This window comes from Somniosus microcephalus, chromosome 19, assembly GCF_052327205.1.
Source record: "Somniosus microcephalus isolate GS21.2 chromosome 19, FLI_Smic_1.0, whole genome shotgun sequence".
NCBI lineage: Eukaryota > Metazoa > Chordata > Chondrichthyes > Squaliformes > Somniosidae > Somniosus > Somniosus microcephalus.
This window is the reverse complement of record NC_141005.1, coordinates 2,089,227-2,104,683: the sequence shown is the minus strand read 5'-3', so window position 1 is coordinate 2,104,683 and position 15,457 is coordinate 2,089,227. Positions and strand designations below refer to the sequence as shown.

General features: G+C 45.6%; 1 protein-coding gene across 6 annotated transcripts in view; it reads right to left on the bottom strand.

Moving 5' to 3' along the window:
- The window catches only part of scarb1 (scavenger receptor class B, member 1), a 139,423-nt gene that overhangs the window by 95,419 nt on the left and 28,547 nt on the right, over positions 1-15,457 (bottom strand). For all 6 annotated transcript variants that reach the window (XR_015081778.1, XR_015081779.1, XM_086011812.1 and 3 more), the window contains exon 5: positions 3,944-4,147. Coding sequence is in view for 4 of the 6 variants with exons in the window: in XM_086011812.1 (XP_085867938.1) it covers positions 3,944-4,147 (204 nt within the window). In the remaining 2 variants the exon portion in view is untranslated. The remainder of the gene's footprint in view (positions 1-3,943; positions 4,148-15,457) is intronic.

Here is a 15,457-nt window from a genome sequence, read left to right as displayed (position 1 = left end):
TCCAATTAGTCCCACTCCCCTGCCCTTACCCCATAACTCTGCAAATTTATCCTTTAAGTATTTCTCCAATTCCCTTTAGAATGTCACTACTGAATCTGCTTCCACCACCCTTTCAGGCAGCGCATTCCAGATCAAAACAACTCACTGCATAAATTTATTTCCCCTATTCTCCCCCCTGGCTTTTTGCCGATTAATTTAAATCTGTTTCTTCTGTTTACCGACCCTCCTGCCACTGGAAGCAGTTTCTCTCTATCAAAATCCCATATAATTTGGAACACCTGTATTAAATCTCCACTTAACCTTCTCTGCTCTAAAGAAAACAAGCCCAGCTTCTCCAGTCTCTCTAATGTTACCCCACTGTTCAAAAAAGGTGGTAGAGAGAAAACGAGGAATTACAGACCGGTAAGCCTGACATCGGTAGTGGGGAAAATGCTAGAGTCCATTATAAAAGATGTAATAGCAGAGCACTTGGAAAACAGTGACAGGATCGGACAAAGTCAGCATGGATTTACAAAAGGTAAATCGTGCTTGACTAATCTACTGGAATTTTTTGAGGATGTAACTGGTAAAATAGATAAGGGAGAACCAGTGGATGTGGTGTATTTGGACTTTCAGAAGGCTTTCGATAGGTCCCGCATAAGAGATTAGCGTGTAAAGTTAAGGCACATGGGATTGGGGGCAAGGTATTGATTTGGATAGAGAACTGGTTGGCAGACAGAAAGCAAAGAGTTGGAATAAACGGGTCTTTTTCCGGAGTGGCAGGCAGTGACTAGTGGGGTACCGCAGGGATCGGTCCTTGGACCCCAGCTATTCACAATATATATTAATGATCTAGACGAGAGAACTAGATGTAATATCTCCAAATTTGCAGATGACACAAAGCTGGGTGGGCATGTGTGCTGTGAGGAGGATGCCGAGGAACTCCAGGATGATTTGGACAGGTTGGGTGATTGGGCAGAAGCATGGCAGATGCAATATAACGTGGATAAATGCGAGGTTATCCACTTTGGTGGCAAAAACAGGAAGGCAGATTATTATCTGAATGGCAACAGATTGGGAGAAGGGGAAGTGCAACGAGACCTGGGTGTCCTTGTGCACCAGTCGCTGAAGGTAAGCATGCAGGTGCAGCAGGCGGTTAAGGCGGCAAATGGTATGTTGGCCTTCGTAGCGAGGGGGTTTGAGTACCGGAACAAGGATGTCTTGCTCCAGTTGTACAGGGCCTTGGTGAGACCACATCTTGAGTATTGTGTGCAGTTCTGGTCGCCTTATCTGAGGAAGGATGTTCTTGCCATGGAAGGAGTTCAGCGAAGATTCACCAGACTGATACCTGGGATGGCAGGAATGACGTATGAGGAGAGATTGGGTCGATTGGGCTTGTACTTGCTGGCGTTTAGAAGAATGAGAGGGGATCTCATTGAAACTTATAAAATTCTGACAGGACTGGACAGACTAGATGTAGGAAGGATGTTCCCGATGGTCGGGGAGTCCAGAACCAGGGGTCACAGTCTAAGGATAAGGGGTAGGCCATTTAGGACAGAGATGAGGAGGAATTTCTTCACCCAGAGAGTGGTGAACCTGTGGGATTCTCTACCACAGAAGGCAGTAGAGGCCAATTCATTAAATATATTCAAGAAGGAGTTGGATATATTTCTTAAGGCTAAAGGGATCAAGGGGTATGGGGAGAAAGCAGGGACCGGGTACTGAATTTGGATGATCAGCCATGATCGCATTAAATGGTGGAGCAGGCTCGAGGGGCCAAATGGCCTACTCCTGCTCCTATCTTCTATGTTTCTATGTTTCTCTCCAAGCAACTGAAGTCCCTCATCCCTGGGACCGTTCTTGTAAATCTCCTCTGCACCCTCTCCAAGGCCTTGACATCCTTCCTAAGTGTGGTGGTTAGAACTGGACACAATACTCCAGCTGAGGTCTAACAAATGATTTATATTGCCTCTCCTCATTCTTCCTACCCAAATGCAGCACTTCACACATCTCTGCGTTAAATTTCATCTGCCACGTCGCTGCTCATTTCAGCAGTCTGTCTGTGTCCTCCTTCAGTCTGTTACTATCCTCCTCACTGTTCCTCCTCACTGTTAAGCCATGGAAAGGCCAGTGAATCTGTACCAGCAAACATCGTCTTTTTACTCAGCAGTCTATTTAAACAGCGCTCTACAGCAAACAGTCTACAGAGTCTATTTGAAAAGAGTCTCTACAAATTACAGCAAACAGAATTCATGACCGAAACTGCAGCAAAGTCTCCCGATAAAAGCAGGGCGTGTTCTCCAGCAAGATGCAGTGAGTGGCAGAGAGTTACATAATACAAATTCTATCGGTAAAATCCATCCCAGTCAGTCAGTCACCTTTAGCAGCAGTCTCCAAGACTGATTGACGGGGTAATTACCCAATCATCTCCATTCTGGTTGGGACTTGCAACGTCATTATACGCAGCCATGAGCAACAGGCTCAGAATTGTAATCTTTTACCACTCATCCACTGAGACAGAGGCTATTGTTTAAAAGGGAACTGAATACTTGCTTGCAGAGGAAGAATACAAAGGAAATGGGTAAATAGAGCAGATAAATGAGATTAGATGGTAGTCTGCAGTTGAGCAAAGAGCAGCACCAGGTGCAAAGGGCAAAGAGAGTTACCATGGCAAAAAAGCCTGGGGAAGAGACACAATGCTTCAAATTGCCTCCTTGTGCTCCTTTTTGCAACAACCCGATTGCAAAATATTTCAATCCAAAATATTTCAATAATTTTACCAAAACACTGGAAAAACCAAAAACGTTGAAGAACTTTGGGTACAAAACAGCTTTTTTAAAATGTCAATCTGGAATAGGAAAAGGTTATTCATTTAAGATCAGATGCATCTGCAGCTTTAACTAACAGACAGTTTAAAAAATGTTACAGCAAGATAAGCAGTAATAATATTTCACAGAAACATTCAGAAAGCAATTAGCAAAAAAGGTATTAGGAAAGCTAAAAATTAATTTAGGAAGGATAGCAGGAGAGAGTCAGGACAATGGAAAGGTTTCTTGCTCGTGTTTGGAGCTAGTGAAGGAACCTGGACAATTGTCAATGGAGACAAAGGTATAACAGAAGACTTGGAGAGACTTTGAATCGGATATTAACCAGGAGAACTGGATTTACCCCTTGCAGTTAGGACTAAAATCCAGATAGGCAATTTAGCAGATTACAAAAGGAAATAGTGTTAGCTAATTTAAAAAAGTTCAAGGTAGAAAAAGCTGCGGGATGATTTAATTTATTGGACAATGCTAAAAGAGCGGAGGTTTATGGAATTGGGAATTAGGGTAGTATCGGTTGCTCAGAGAGAAACATGGCTACTTATTCAGAAAAGGTTCAAATCCTGGGAACTATGGAGTAGCGAATCGAACTCTGTGTTGGGGAAGTGAATGGAAAATCAGAAGGGTCGTTATAAACGAGCATTTAGAATGCACAGGAGTTAGAAGAAGATACCAGAAATGGTCACAGAAATAAGATGCCACATTTGACAATCTGAAGTGGTGACAAGAATAATGGGTCAAGGACCAGATAAAATCCACCGAGATTTCCAAAAGGATTTCGATAAGGTCTTCAGTGAGGGACAGTGCACTTGGGCTCAGAGAGGGGAAAAGGGTGAGGGAGCAAAGTACTGCCCGAACGGTAGATGAATTTCTGGAAAACAAGGAAAATATGCGAGTTGGGAGGCGACAGTAAATGACTCCAGACATTAACGGACGGGTTTGACTCTTCAGGTTCGAGTGAAGAATGAGAAGAATTTTTGACCAATCCTGAACTGGTTATAGGGTGAGTTTTTGCCTTTCCCAGAAGGTACGGGGGAAGGGCTTAACTCCATGGGAAGGGACTCATCAGACAGGACTTGCCCTGAATAGAGAGAGATTTATTCATTTTAGATTTACATTTTTGGATGAAAAAATACACTTACCTCGACAAACAAGCCAAACTTTCCTTTAAATGGGATAATTCCTGGAAAAATTCGATTAAGAAAATCAATGAGTGGATCATCATATCCCCACATTATCTCCTTCACAGACTTCTTAATAAATGGAGTCTCATTAAAGGTCTTCAAGGCAGTGCTGAAGATAAGTTTCAATGCATAGGGCAAGTCTTCAACCATTAAAGCTGCACCCTGGAATTAAATAATAAGCATTGTAAGAAAATTTAAAATATTGCAAGCATTGCGTTAATATACCAACACTGTTCACAATTTGGCTTCAGTCAGTCACATTCAAAAAAGGTGGTAGAGAAAAGGCGGGGAATTATAGGCCGGTAAGCTTGACATCGGTAGTGGAGAAAATGCTAGAGTCCATTATAAAAGATGTAATAGCAGAGCACTTGGAAAGCAGTGACTGGATCGGACAAAGTCAACATGGATTTACAAAAGGTAAATCATGCTTGACTAATCTACTGGAATTTTGTGAGGATGTAACTGGTAAAATAGATAAGGGAGAACCAGTGGATGTGGTGCATTTGGACTTTCAGAAGGCTTTCGATAAGGTCCCGCATAAGAGATTAGCCTGCAAAATTAAGGCACATGGGATTGGGGGCAAGGTATTGGGGGCACGGTGGCATAGTGGTTAGCACTGTTGCCTCACAGCGCCAGGGACCCAGGTTCAAATCTGGCCTCGGGCGACTGTCTGTGTGGAGTTTGCACATTCTCCCTGTGTCTGCGTGGGTTTCCTCCGGGTGCTCCGGTTTCCTCCCACAGTCCAAAGATGTGCAGGTTAGGTTGATTTGGCTATGATAAATTGACCCTTAGTGTTAGGGGATTAAATACGTGGGGTTACGGGGATAGGGTGGGATATGTGTCGGTGCAGGCTCGATGGGCCGAAATGGCCTCTATCTGCACTGTAGATTCTGTGATTCTGTGATATTGACTTGGATAGAGAACTGGTTGGCGGAAAGAAAGCAAAGAGTTGGAATAAACGGGTCGTTTTCCGAGTGGCAGGCAGTGACTAGTGGGGTACCGCAAGGATCGGTCCTAGGACCCCAGCTGTTCACAATATATATTAATGATCTGGACGAGGGAATTGGATGTAATATCTCCAAATTTGCAGACGACACAAAGCTGGGGGGGAGGGTATGCTGTGAGGAGGATGTCGTGAAACTCCAGCACGATTTGGACAGGTTGGGTGATTGGGCAGAAACATGGCAAATGCACTATAATGTGGATAAATGTGAGGTTATCCACTTTGGTGGCAAAAACAGGAAGGCAGATTATTATTTGAATTGTAATAGATTGGGAGAAGGGGAAGTGCAAAGAGACCTGGGTGTTCTTGTACACCAGTCGCTGAAGGTAAGCATGCAGGTGCAGCAGGCGGTTAAGAAGGCAAATGGTATGTTGGCCTTCGTAGCAAGAGGGTTCGAGTACAAGAACAAGGATGTCTTGTTGCAGTTGTACAGGGCCTTGGTGAGACCACACCTTGAGTATTGTGTGCAGTTTTGGTCGCCTTACCCGAGGAAGGACGTTCTTGCCATGGAAGGAGTGCAGCGAAGATTCACCAGGCTGATACCTGGGATGGCAGGAATGACGTATGAGGAGAGATTGTGTCGATTGGGCTTGTACTCACTGGAGTTTAGAAGATTGAGAGGGGATCTCATCGAAACCTATAAAATTCTGTCAGGCCTGGACAGACTAGATGCAGGAAGGATGTTTCTGATGGCCGGGGAGTCCAGAACCAGGGGTCATAGTCTAAGGATAAGGGGTAAGCCATTTAGGACTGAAATGAGGAGGAATTTCTTCACCCAGAGAGTGGTGAACCTGTGGAATTCTCTGCCACAGAGGGCGGTGGAGGCCAGTTCATTAAGTATATTCAAGAAAGAGTTGGATATATTTCTTAAGGCTAAAGGGATTAAGGGATATGGGGAGAAGGCAGGGTCCGGGTACTGAATTTGGATGATCAGCCATGATCTCATTGAATGGCGGAGCAGGCTCGAAGGGCCGAATGGCCTACTCCTGCTCCTATCTTCTATGTATCTATGTATCTCCCTCAAGATATCTCCACACCTTGCTTTTATGGGATTTGACTCACACAGGCTCCATTCTACAAATATAATAGGATGTCTCAGGATGTAACAATGACCCTTCTGATCTGGGAAGATATTCAGCTCCTTCACACGACTGAGTTAATATTTGGGAAGAAAAAAAAACAATAAATTCATTAAACTGCTTTATTTCACAGCGAGTGAACAAAGAGCCACCAGTTATAATCAGATTCACTTTGTTCAGATCAGTACAATACAAAGAACACATTATGCTTCCTCAATTAGTGAGTCAAGCTTACTTAACTTAAACAAGATGTGCAACTCTCTTCCAGCATGTCTAACCTCTGCCACAGCAAAGGCTCTCAGTTTTCCCTTTAACAACACTAACAGCCATCTCATTTCACAGGCTAGTCTATTCTGGGCTCTTTCTCTTCAGAGCGACATCAAAATGGTTTTCATTGCTGAGTGTTGAGGTTCTTCCCCATCACCCAAACAGGCTAACAAATTGCCTAATGTTTCAATTTCTCTATGGGAACACACTGTTTAAAAAAGCATATTTTCAAATCCTCAGTGGGAAAAACTTATATAGAAACGGGATTTATGGGATCACAGAATACAAGTTACCAATGATTCAGACCACAGACAGCAGACATAACCCATAATCTTAATGAGACATTTATGGTATAGCTGAATGGATTGGAAGTAAAGTAACTGCAAAGTTCCTATAATCACAAAGTAATCAATATTGCCAACAATTGACAACTAATCACTTTCGGTTCTGCCAAGACTGCACACTCCAGACCTCATCACAGCCTTGACTCAGACATGGACAAGAGCTGAATACCAGAGAAGAGGCGAGAGTAGCTGAACATCAAGGCAGCATTCGACAGAGTATGGCACCAAGTAGCCCTCATAAAACTGAGGTCAATGGAGGTGGGGTGTGTTCAGAGAAAACCGTCCTGTGGCTGCAGTTACCAGAGGGAGGGAGGAGGAAAAAAACCTGACAGCCGAGGGGCTTCGATCCTCAGGCAAGTGTTCTTGACCCGAATATCTTCAGCTGCCCAGTCACAAGGACAGGAGCACGTCTGTTTGCTGATGTGTTCAGCTCTATTTACAATTCCAATAATAGAGCAGCCAGTACTATCCTACGGCAGGACCTGGATAATATTCAGTCTTGGGCTGACAAATGGTAGATAACGTTTGTGCCAAGTAAAGACCTTCTCCAAAAGTAGAAAGCCCAGCCATCTCTCCTTGACCTTCAATGGCTCCATTATCAACCATCGGTCGATGGCCATCAACTGATTTAACCACATCAACACCAGGGCTCCAAGAGCAGCTCACAGGCCGAGTTCTCTGGATGAGTGGCTCACATCCCGACAAATTCTCTCCACCATCTACAAGGAGTGTGCTGAAGCCATGGCTCAGTGGTAACATTCTCATCCGAGTCAAAAGGAAGTGGTATCAGGGCACTTAGAAAATCATAACATGATTAGGCAGAGCCAACATGGTTTTATGAAAGGGAAATCGGGTTTGACAAATTTATTAGAGTTTTTTGAGGATGTAACTAGCAAGGTAGATAAAGGGGAACCAGTGGATGTAGTATACTTGGATTTCCAAAAGGCATTCGATAAGGTGCCACATAAAAGGTTATTACACAAGATTAGGGCTCGGGGTTGGGGATAATATAGTAGCATGGATAGAGGATTGGTTAACGGACAGAAAACAGAGAGTAGGGATAAACGGATCTTTTTCAGGTTGGCAGGCTGTAACTAGTGGGGTGCCACAAGGATCAGTGCTGGGGCCTCAGCTATTTACAATCTATATTAATGACCTAGATGAAGGGACCGAGTGTAATGTATCCAAGTTTGCTGATGATACAAAGCTAGGTGGGACAGTAAGCTGTGAGGAGAACACAGAGTCTGCAAAGGGATATAGATAGACTGAGTGAGGTGGCAGTAAGGTGGCAGATGGAGTATAATGTAGGGAAATGTGAGGTTATTCACTTTGGTAAGAAGAATAGAAAAACAGAATATTGTTTAAATGGTGAGAAACTTTCAAATGTTGGTGTTCAGAGAGATTTGGGTGTCCTCGTGCAAGAAACACAGAAAGCTAGCATGCAGGTACAGCAAGCAATAAGGAAGGCAAATGGCATGTTGGCCTTTATTGCAAGGAGGTGGGAGTATAAGAGTAAGGAAGTCTTGCTACAATTGTACAGGGCCTTGGTGAGACCACACCTGGAGTACTGCGCACAGTTTTGGTCTCCTTATCTAAGGCAGGATATACTTGCCTTGGAGGCGGTGCAACGAAGGTTCACTAGATTGATTCCTGGGATGAGAGGGCTGTCCTATGAGGAGAGATTGTGTAGAATGGGCCGATACTCTCTGGAGTTTAGAAGAATGAGAGGTGATCTCATTGAAACATATAAGATTCTGAGGGAATTGACAGGGTAGGTGCTGAGAGGTTGTTTCCCCTGGCTGGAGAGTCTAGAACTAGGGGACATAGTCTCAGGATAAGGGGTAGGCCATTTAAGACTGAGATGAGGAAGAATTTCTTCACTCAGAGGTTTGTGGATCTTTGGAATTCTCTGCCCCAGAGGGCTGTGAATGCCGACTGTTTGAGTATATTCAAGGCTGAGACAGATAGACTTTTGGAATCATGGGGAATCGAGGGATACGGAGATCGGGCGGGAAAGTGGAGTTGATGTCAATGATCAGCCATGATCTTCTTGAATGGCGGAGCAGGCTCGAGGGGTCCTATGGCCTACTCCTGCTCTTATTTCTTATGTTATGTTCGAAAAGGTCTTTGGCTCAAGTCCCACTCCAGAGACTGGAGCATATAATCCAGGCCGACACTCCAGTGCAGGACTGATGGAACATTGCTCTGCCGGAGGGGCAGTACTGAGGGAGCACTGCGCTATCGGAGGGGCAGTACTGAGGTAGCGCGGCGCTGTCGGAGGTGCATTACTGAGGGAGCACTGCGCTGTAGGAGGGGCAGTACTGAGGTAGCGCGGCGCTGTCGGAGGGGCAGTACTGAGGGAGCACTGCGCTGTCGGAGGGGCAGTACTGAGGTAGCGCGGCGCTGTCGGAGGGGCAGTACTGAGGGAGCACTGCGCTGTCGGAGGGGCAGTACTGAGGTAGCGCGGCGCTGTCGGAGGGGCAGTACTGAGGGAGCACTGCGCTGTCGGAGGGGCAGTACTGAGGTAGCGCGGCGCTGTCGGAGGGGCAGTACTGAGGGAGCACTGCGCTGTCGGAGGGGCAGTACTGAGGTAGCGCGGCGCTGTCGGAGGGGCAGTACTGAGGGAGCACTGCGCTGTCGGAGGGGCAGTACTGAGGTAGCGCGGCGCTGTCGGAGGGGCAGTACTGAGGGAGCACTGCGCTGTCGGAGGGGCAGTACTGAGGTAGCGCGGCGCTGTCGGAGGGGCAGTACTGAGGGAGCACTGCGCTGTCGGAGGGGCAGTACTGAGGTAGCGCGGCGCTGTCGGAGGGGCAGTACTGAGGGAGCACTGCGCTGTCGGAGGGGCAGTACTGAGGTAGCGCGGTGCTGTCGGAGGGGCAGTACTGAGGGAGCACTGCGCTGTCGGAGGGGGCAGTACTGAGGTAGCGCGGCGCTGTCGGAGGGGCAGTACTGAGGGAGCACTGCGCTGTCGGAGGGGCAGTACTGAGGTAGCGCGGCGCTGTCGGAGGGGCAGTACTGAGGGAGCGCTGCACTGTCGGAGGGGCCATTTTTCAGATGAGACGTTAAACAGAGGCCCCGTCTGCCCTCTCAGGTGGATGTAAAAGAGTCCATGACACTATTCAAGGCAGAGCAGGGAGTTCACTTTGGTGTCCTGGCCAATATTTATCCCTCAAGCAACATCACTAAAACAGATTAACTGGTCATTACACCTCACTGCTGTTGGTGGGAGCTTGCTGTGCACAAATTGGCTGCCTTGTTTCCTACATTACAATAGTGACAACACTTCCAAAGTTCTTAATTGGCTGTGAAGTGCTTTGGGATGTCCCGATGACGTGAAAGGCACAATAGAAAAGCAAATCTTGCTTGCTTTCTTTCTCACCACTCGCCTGGATGGCTGCAGCTGCAACACTCAAAAGCGCCACACTAACCGGGACCGAGGTGTTTGCTGGACTGGTGCCCTCGCCACTGGACTCGATATCCACCCCTCCATCGCTGGTGCACTGTGGCACCATATATACACTCGACTGGATGTACTTCAGTAACACACCAAGGTTACTTCAACAGCACCGCCTCCTAGAATCAAAGAATGATACAGCACAGGAGGCGGCCAATCGGCCCATCGCACTTGTGTCAGCTCTTTGGTAGAGCTATCAAATTAGTCCCACTCCCCTGCCCTTTCTCCATAGCCCTGCAATTTTTTTTCCTTCAGGTGCTTATCCAATTCCCTTTTGAAAGCCGTGATTGAATCTGCCTCCACCACCCTTTCAGGCAGCGCATTCCAGATCCTAACCACTTGCTGCATAAAAAAGCTTTTTCTTTTCGCCTTTGGTTCTTTTGCCAATCACCTTAAATCTGTGTCCTCTGGTTCTCGACCCTTCTGCCACTGGAAACAGTTTCTCCTTATTTATGCTATAAAAACCCTTCATGATTTTGAACACCTCTATCAAATCTCCTCTTACTGTTTTTTTATTCATTCATGTCATCAAGGGCAACTAGGGATGAGCAACAAATGTTGACCTTGCTAGCGACGCCCATATCACATGAACAAATTTAAAAAAATGTAGGCGTCGTTGGCAAGGCCAGCATTTGTTGCCAATCCCTCATTGCCCTCGAGAAGGCGGTGGTGATCCGCCTTCTTGAACCACTGCAGTCCGTGACATAAAGGTACTCCCAGAGGGAGGGAGTTCCAGGATTTTGACCCAGCGAGGAGAAGGCCGTTAAAAAAACCATACGGGATCCTTGGCTTTATAAATAGAGGCAGAGCAAAATTGGAGTATGCTAAACCTTTATAAAACAGCTGAAGAATTGTGGCCAATTCTGGGCACCATACTTTAGGAAGGATATCAATGCCTTGGAGAGGGTGCAGAGGAGATTGATCAGAATAGTCCCAGGGATGAGGGACTTTGGTTATGTGGAGAGACTGGGGAAGCTGGAATTGTTCTTCTTAGAGCAGAGAGGTTAAGAGAAGATTTTATAGAGGTGTTCAAAATCATGAATGGTTTTGATACGGTAAATAAGAAGAAACTGTTTCCAGTGGCAGGAGAGTCGGTAACCAGAGGACACAGATTTAAGGCGATTGGTAAAAGAACCAGAGGCGACACGAGGAAACATTTTTTTTTTTTTTTTTTTGCACCGAGTTGTTGTTTTGATCTGGAATGCGCTGTTTGGAAGGGTGATGGAAGCAGGTTCAATCGTAACTTTCAAAAGGGAATTGGATAAATACTTAAGGTGAAAAAATTAACAGGGCTATGGGGAAAGAGCAGGGGAGTGGGATTAATTGGATAGCTCTACCAAAGAGCTGGCACAGGCACAATGGGCCAAATAGCCTCCTTCTGTGCTGCATCATTCTATGACACCAAATTAGAGGGTACAGTTAATAATGTGGAGACTGCACCAAACTACAGGAAGACAAACAAGCTTGGTGATGAATGGGAAATGATATTCAGTATAGCGAAGTGTGAGGTGGGAGGAATGAGGAGCCACTTATTCCCTGGATGGTGAGAAACGGAATGGAGCGGAGGAGCAGAGCGATCTGGGAGCAGAGACACATCACAAGCTGCTCAGCCTATAAAGTGCAAACAAAGCATTCGGGTACATTTCTAGAGCAACAGAATACAAAAGCAGGAAGGGGATGTTAAGTTTATATCGAAGCTCAGTTAGACCACACTCAGAGTACTGTGTGCAGTTCTGGTCGCCATACTACAAAAAGGATATTGAAGCATTGAAGAAGGTGCAGAAAAAATTTACAAGGATATTGCTAGAATTGAGAGGATGCAACTATCAGGAAAGATTGAGCAGGCTGAAATGCTTTTCCCTGCAAAAGGGAAGACCAAGAGACCCGACAGAGTTCTTTAAAATTATGAAGGGATTTGATAGGGTGGATATGGAGAAAATGTTATATAGAAACATAGAAGATAGGAGGAGTAGGCCATTCGGCCCCTCGAGCCTGCTCCGCCATTCAATGAGATCATGGCTGATCATCCAAACTCAGTACCCTGTCCCTGCCTTCTCCCCATATCCCTAGATCCCTTTAGCCTCAAGAAATATATCTAACTCCTTCTTGAATATATTTAATGAATTGGCCTCAACTGCCTTCTATGGTAGAGAATTCCACAGGTTCACCACTCCCTGGGTGAAGAAATTCCTCCTCATCTCTGTCCTAGATGGCTTACCCCTTATCTTTAGACTGTGACCCCTGTGTCTGGACTCCCCGGCCATCGGAAACATCCTTCCTGCATCTAGTCTGCCTAGACTGGTTAGAATTTTATACGTTTCAATGAGATCCCCTCTCATTCTTCTAAACTCCAGCGAGTATAAGCCCAATCGACCCAATCTCTCCTCATACGTCATTCCTGCCATCCCAGGTATCAGTCTGGTGAATCTTTGCTGCACTCCCTCCATGGCAAGAACATCCTTCCTCAGATAAGGCGACCAAAACTGCACACAATACTCAAGGAGTGGTCTCACCAAGGCCCTGCACAACTGCAGCAAGACATCCTTGTTCCTGTACTCGAACCCTCTCGCTACGAAGGCCAACATACCATTTGCCTTCTTAACCGCCTGCTGCACCTGCATACTTACCTTCAGCGACTGGTGCACAAGGACACCCAGGTCTCATTGCATTTCCCTTCTCCCAATCTATTGCTGTTCAGATAATAATCTGTCTTCCTGTTTTTGCCACCAAAGTGGGTAACCTCGCATTTATCCACATTATACTGCATCTGCCATGCATCTGCCCAATCACCCAACCTGTCCAAATCATACTGGAGTTTCTCAGCATCCTCCTCACAGCACACACTCCCACCCAGCTTTGTGTCGTCATACTTTGGTTCTGTCTTCACAAAGGAGGACACAAATAACCTCCTAGAGATGTTGGGGAACATAGGGTCTAATGAAAGGGAGGAACTGATAGAAATCAGTATTTGTAGGGAAATGGTGTTAGAGAAATTGACGGGATTGAAGGCCGATAAATCCCCAGGGCCTGATAATCTACATCCTAGGGTACTTAAGGAAGTGGCCCAAGAAATAGTAGATGCATTGCTGGTCATCTTCCAAAATTCGATAGACTCTGGAACAGTACCCATGGATTGGCAGTTAGCTAATGTTACCCCACTGTTCAAAAAAGGTGGTAGAGAGAAAACAGGGAATTACAAACCGGTAAGCCTGACATCGGTAGTGGGGAAAATGCTAGAGTCCATTATAAAAGATGTAATAGCAGAGCACTTGGAAAACAGTGACCTGATCAGACAAAGTCAACATGGATTTACAAAAGGTAAATCGTGCTTGACTAATCTACTGGAATTTTTTGAGGATGTAACTGGTAAAATAGATAAGGGAGAACCAGTGGATGTGATGTATTTGGACTTTCAAAAGGCTTTCGATAAGGTCCCGCATAAGAGATTAGCGTGTAAAGTTAAGGCACATGGGATTGGGGGCAAGGTATTGACTTGGATAGAGAACTGGTTGGCAGACAGAAAGCAAAGAGTTGGAATAAACGGGTCCCGCAAGGATCGGTCCTAGGACCCCAGCTATTCACAATATATATTAATGATCTGGATGAGGGAACTAGATGTAATATCTCCAAGTTTGCAGACGACACAAAGCTGGGTGGCGTGTGTGCTGTGAGGAGGATGCCGAGAAACTCCAGGAAGATTTGGACAGGTTGGGTGATTGGGCAGAAGCATGGCAGATGCAATATAACGTGGATAAATGCGAGGTTATCCAATTTGGTGTCAAAAACAAGGAGGCAGATTATTATCTGAATGGCAATAGATTGGGAGAAGGGGAAGTGCAATGAGACCTGGGCGTCCTTGTGCATCAGTCGCTGAAGGTAAGTATGCAGGTGTAGCAGGCGATTAGGAAGGCAAATGGTATGTTGGCTTTCGCAGCGAGAGGGTTTGAGTACAGGAACAAGGATGTCTTGCTGCAGTTGTACAGGGCCTTGGTGAGACCACATCTTGAATATTGTGTGCAGTTTTGGTCGCTTTATCTGAGGAAGGATGTTCTTGCCATGGAAGGAGTGCAGCAAAGATTCACCAGGCTGATACCTGGGATGGCAGGAATGACGTACGAGGAGAGATTGGGTCGATTGGGCTTGTACTCGCTGGAGTTTCGAAGAATGAGAGCGGATCTCATTGAAACTTATAAAATTCTAACAGGACTAGACAGACTAGATGCAGGAAGGATGTTCCCGATGGTCTGGGAGTCCAGAACTAGGGGTCACAGTCTAAGGATAAGGGTGTTGAAGTGCCTTACTTCTTAGCTCTGGGTAATGACTCAATACACTCTTGGATTCGTCAGATGGACAGGCCTTTTATTTCGCTTGCAAGGGGAATCAGTACCTCCACTCAAGGGGTGAGGCTACTATTCCAATGATACAGCGTAAGCGTTCCATATTTATACAGTGTAACAAACAAGTTTGATTGACATTCCTTTGTTCCTCTATCAGGATACATTTTAGATTAATCATCAGGTCTTATGACATATTGACAGAAGGATCCTGGACACATAAGTCAACCGTTAATCTATAACAGGGCATGAATCGTGTAACTGGAGGTCCTCTTTAATCTTAATCATGTATTGGGAGGGTAGGTTTGCTTACGGTCGCAAGTTGTCAGGTCACTGGGTACTTCAAACGGAACCCATTGTTTCACTTCTACATTCTCATTAGGTGGGCAGACATCTGTTCTTGGCTGTAATCCAAGTACGTGCAATAGCTCTAGTTACACATCGACTCTTGACCGGTGTCAAGTCTGAAAACTTTTACCCAGCAAGCACCTGAAATTAACCCCTTATAATATGTAGATTTCCTCATTCCCCCCTTTTGTCCTTTCTAAGGACAATCTATTTCGCTAAGTTTAAGAAATTCTACATCAAAGGTCTCACCCTTAATATCCTCATATTCAGACATCATTGGTACTGGAGGAGTTGACGTCAATAAGGAAAGAACTTTTGTACACAATAATTTTAAACAACCAATCAATAAACTAATTAGAATTATCATCACAATTGCAATTAAGACTTCCAAAATTTGCTTTCCTAGTGCTCCTCCCCACCCTGAAATCCAATCCCACATGGACCACGGTTCAGGTTGACGTAGTTTCTCTACAGCCTCCTTTATGTGGTTTACCAGGTTGGTGATATTCTCTGAGCTATCTGGAATATAGGTGCAACATTCGGTTTTTATGATTGCACATGTGCCCCCTTCTTTTGCCAACAAATAGTCCAGAGCCATGCGGTTTTGTGAAGCAACAGTGCGCAAAGCCACCATTTCTGCGTT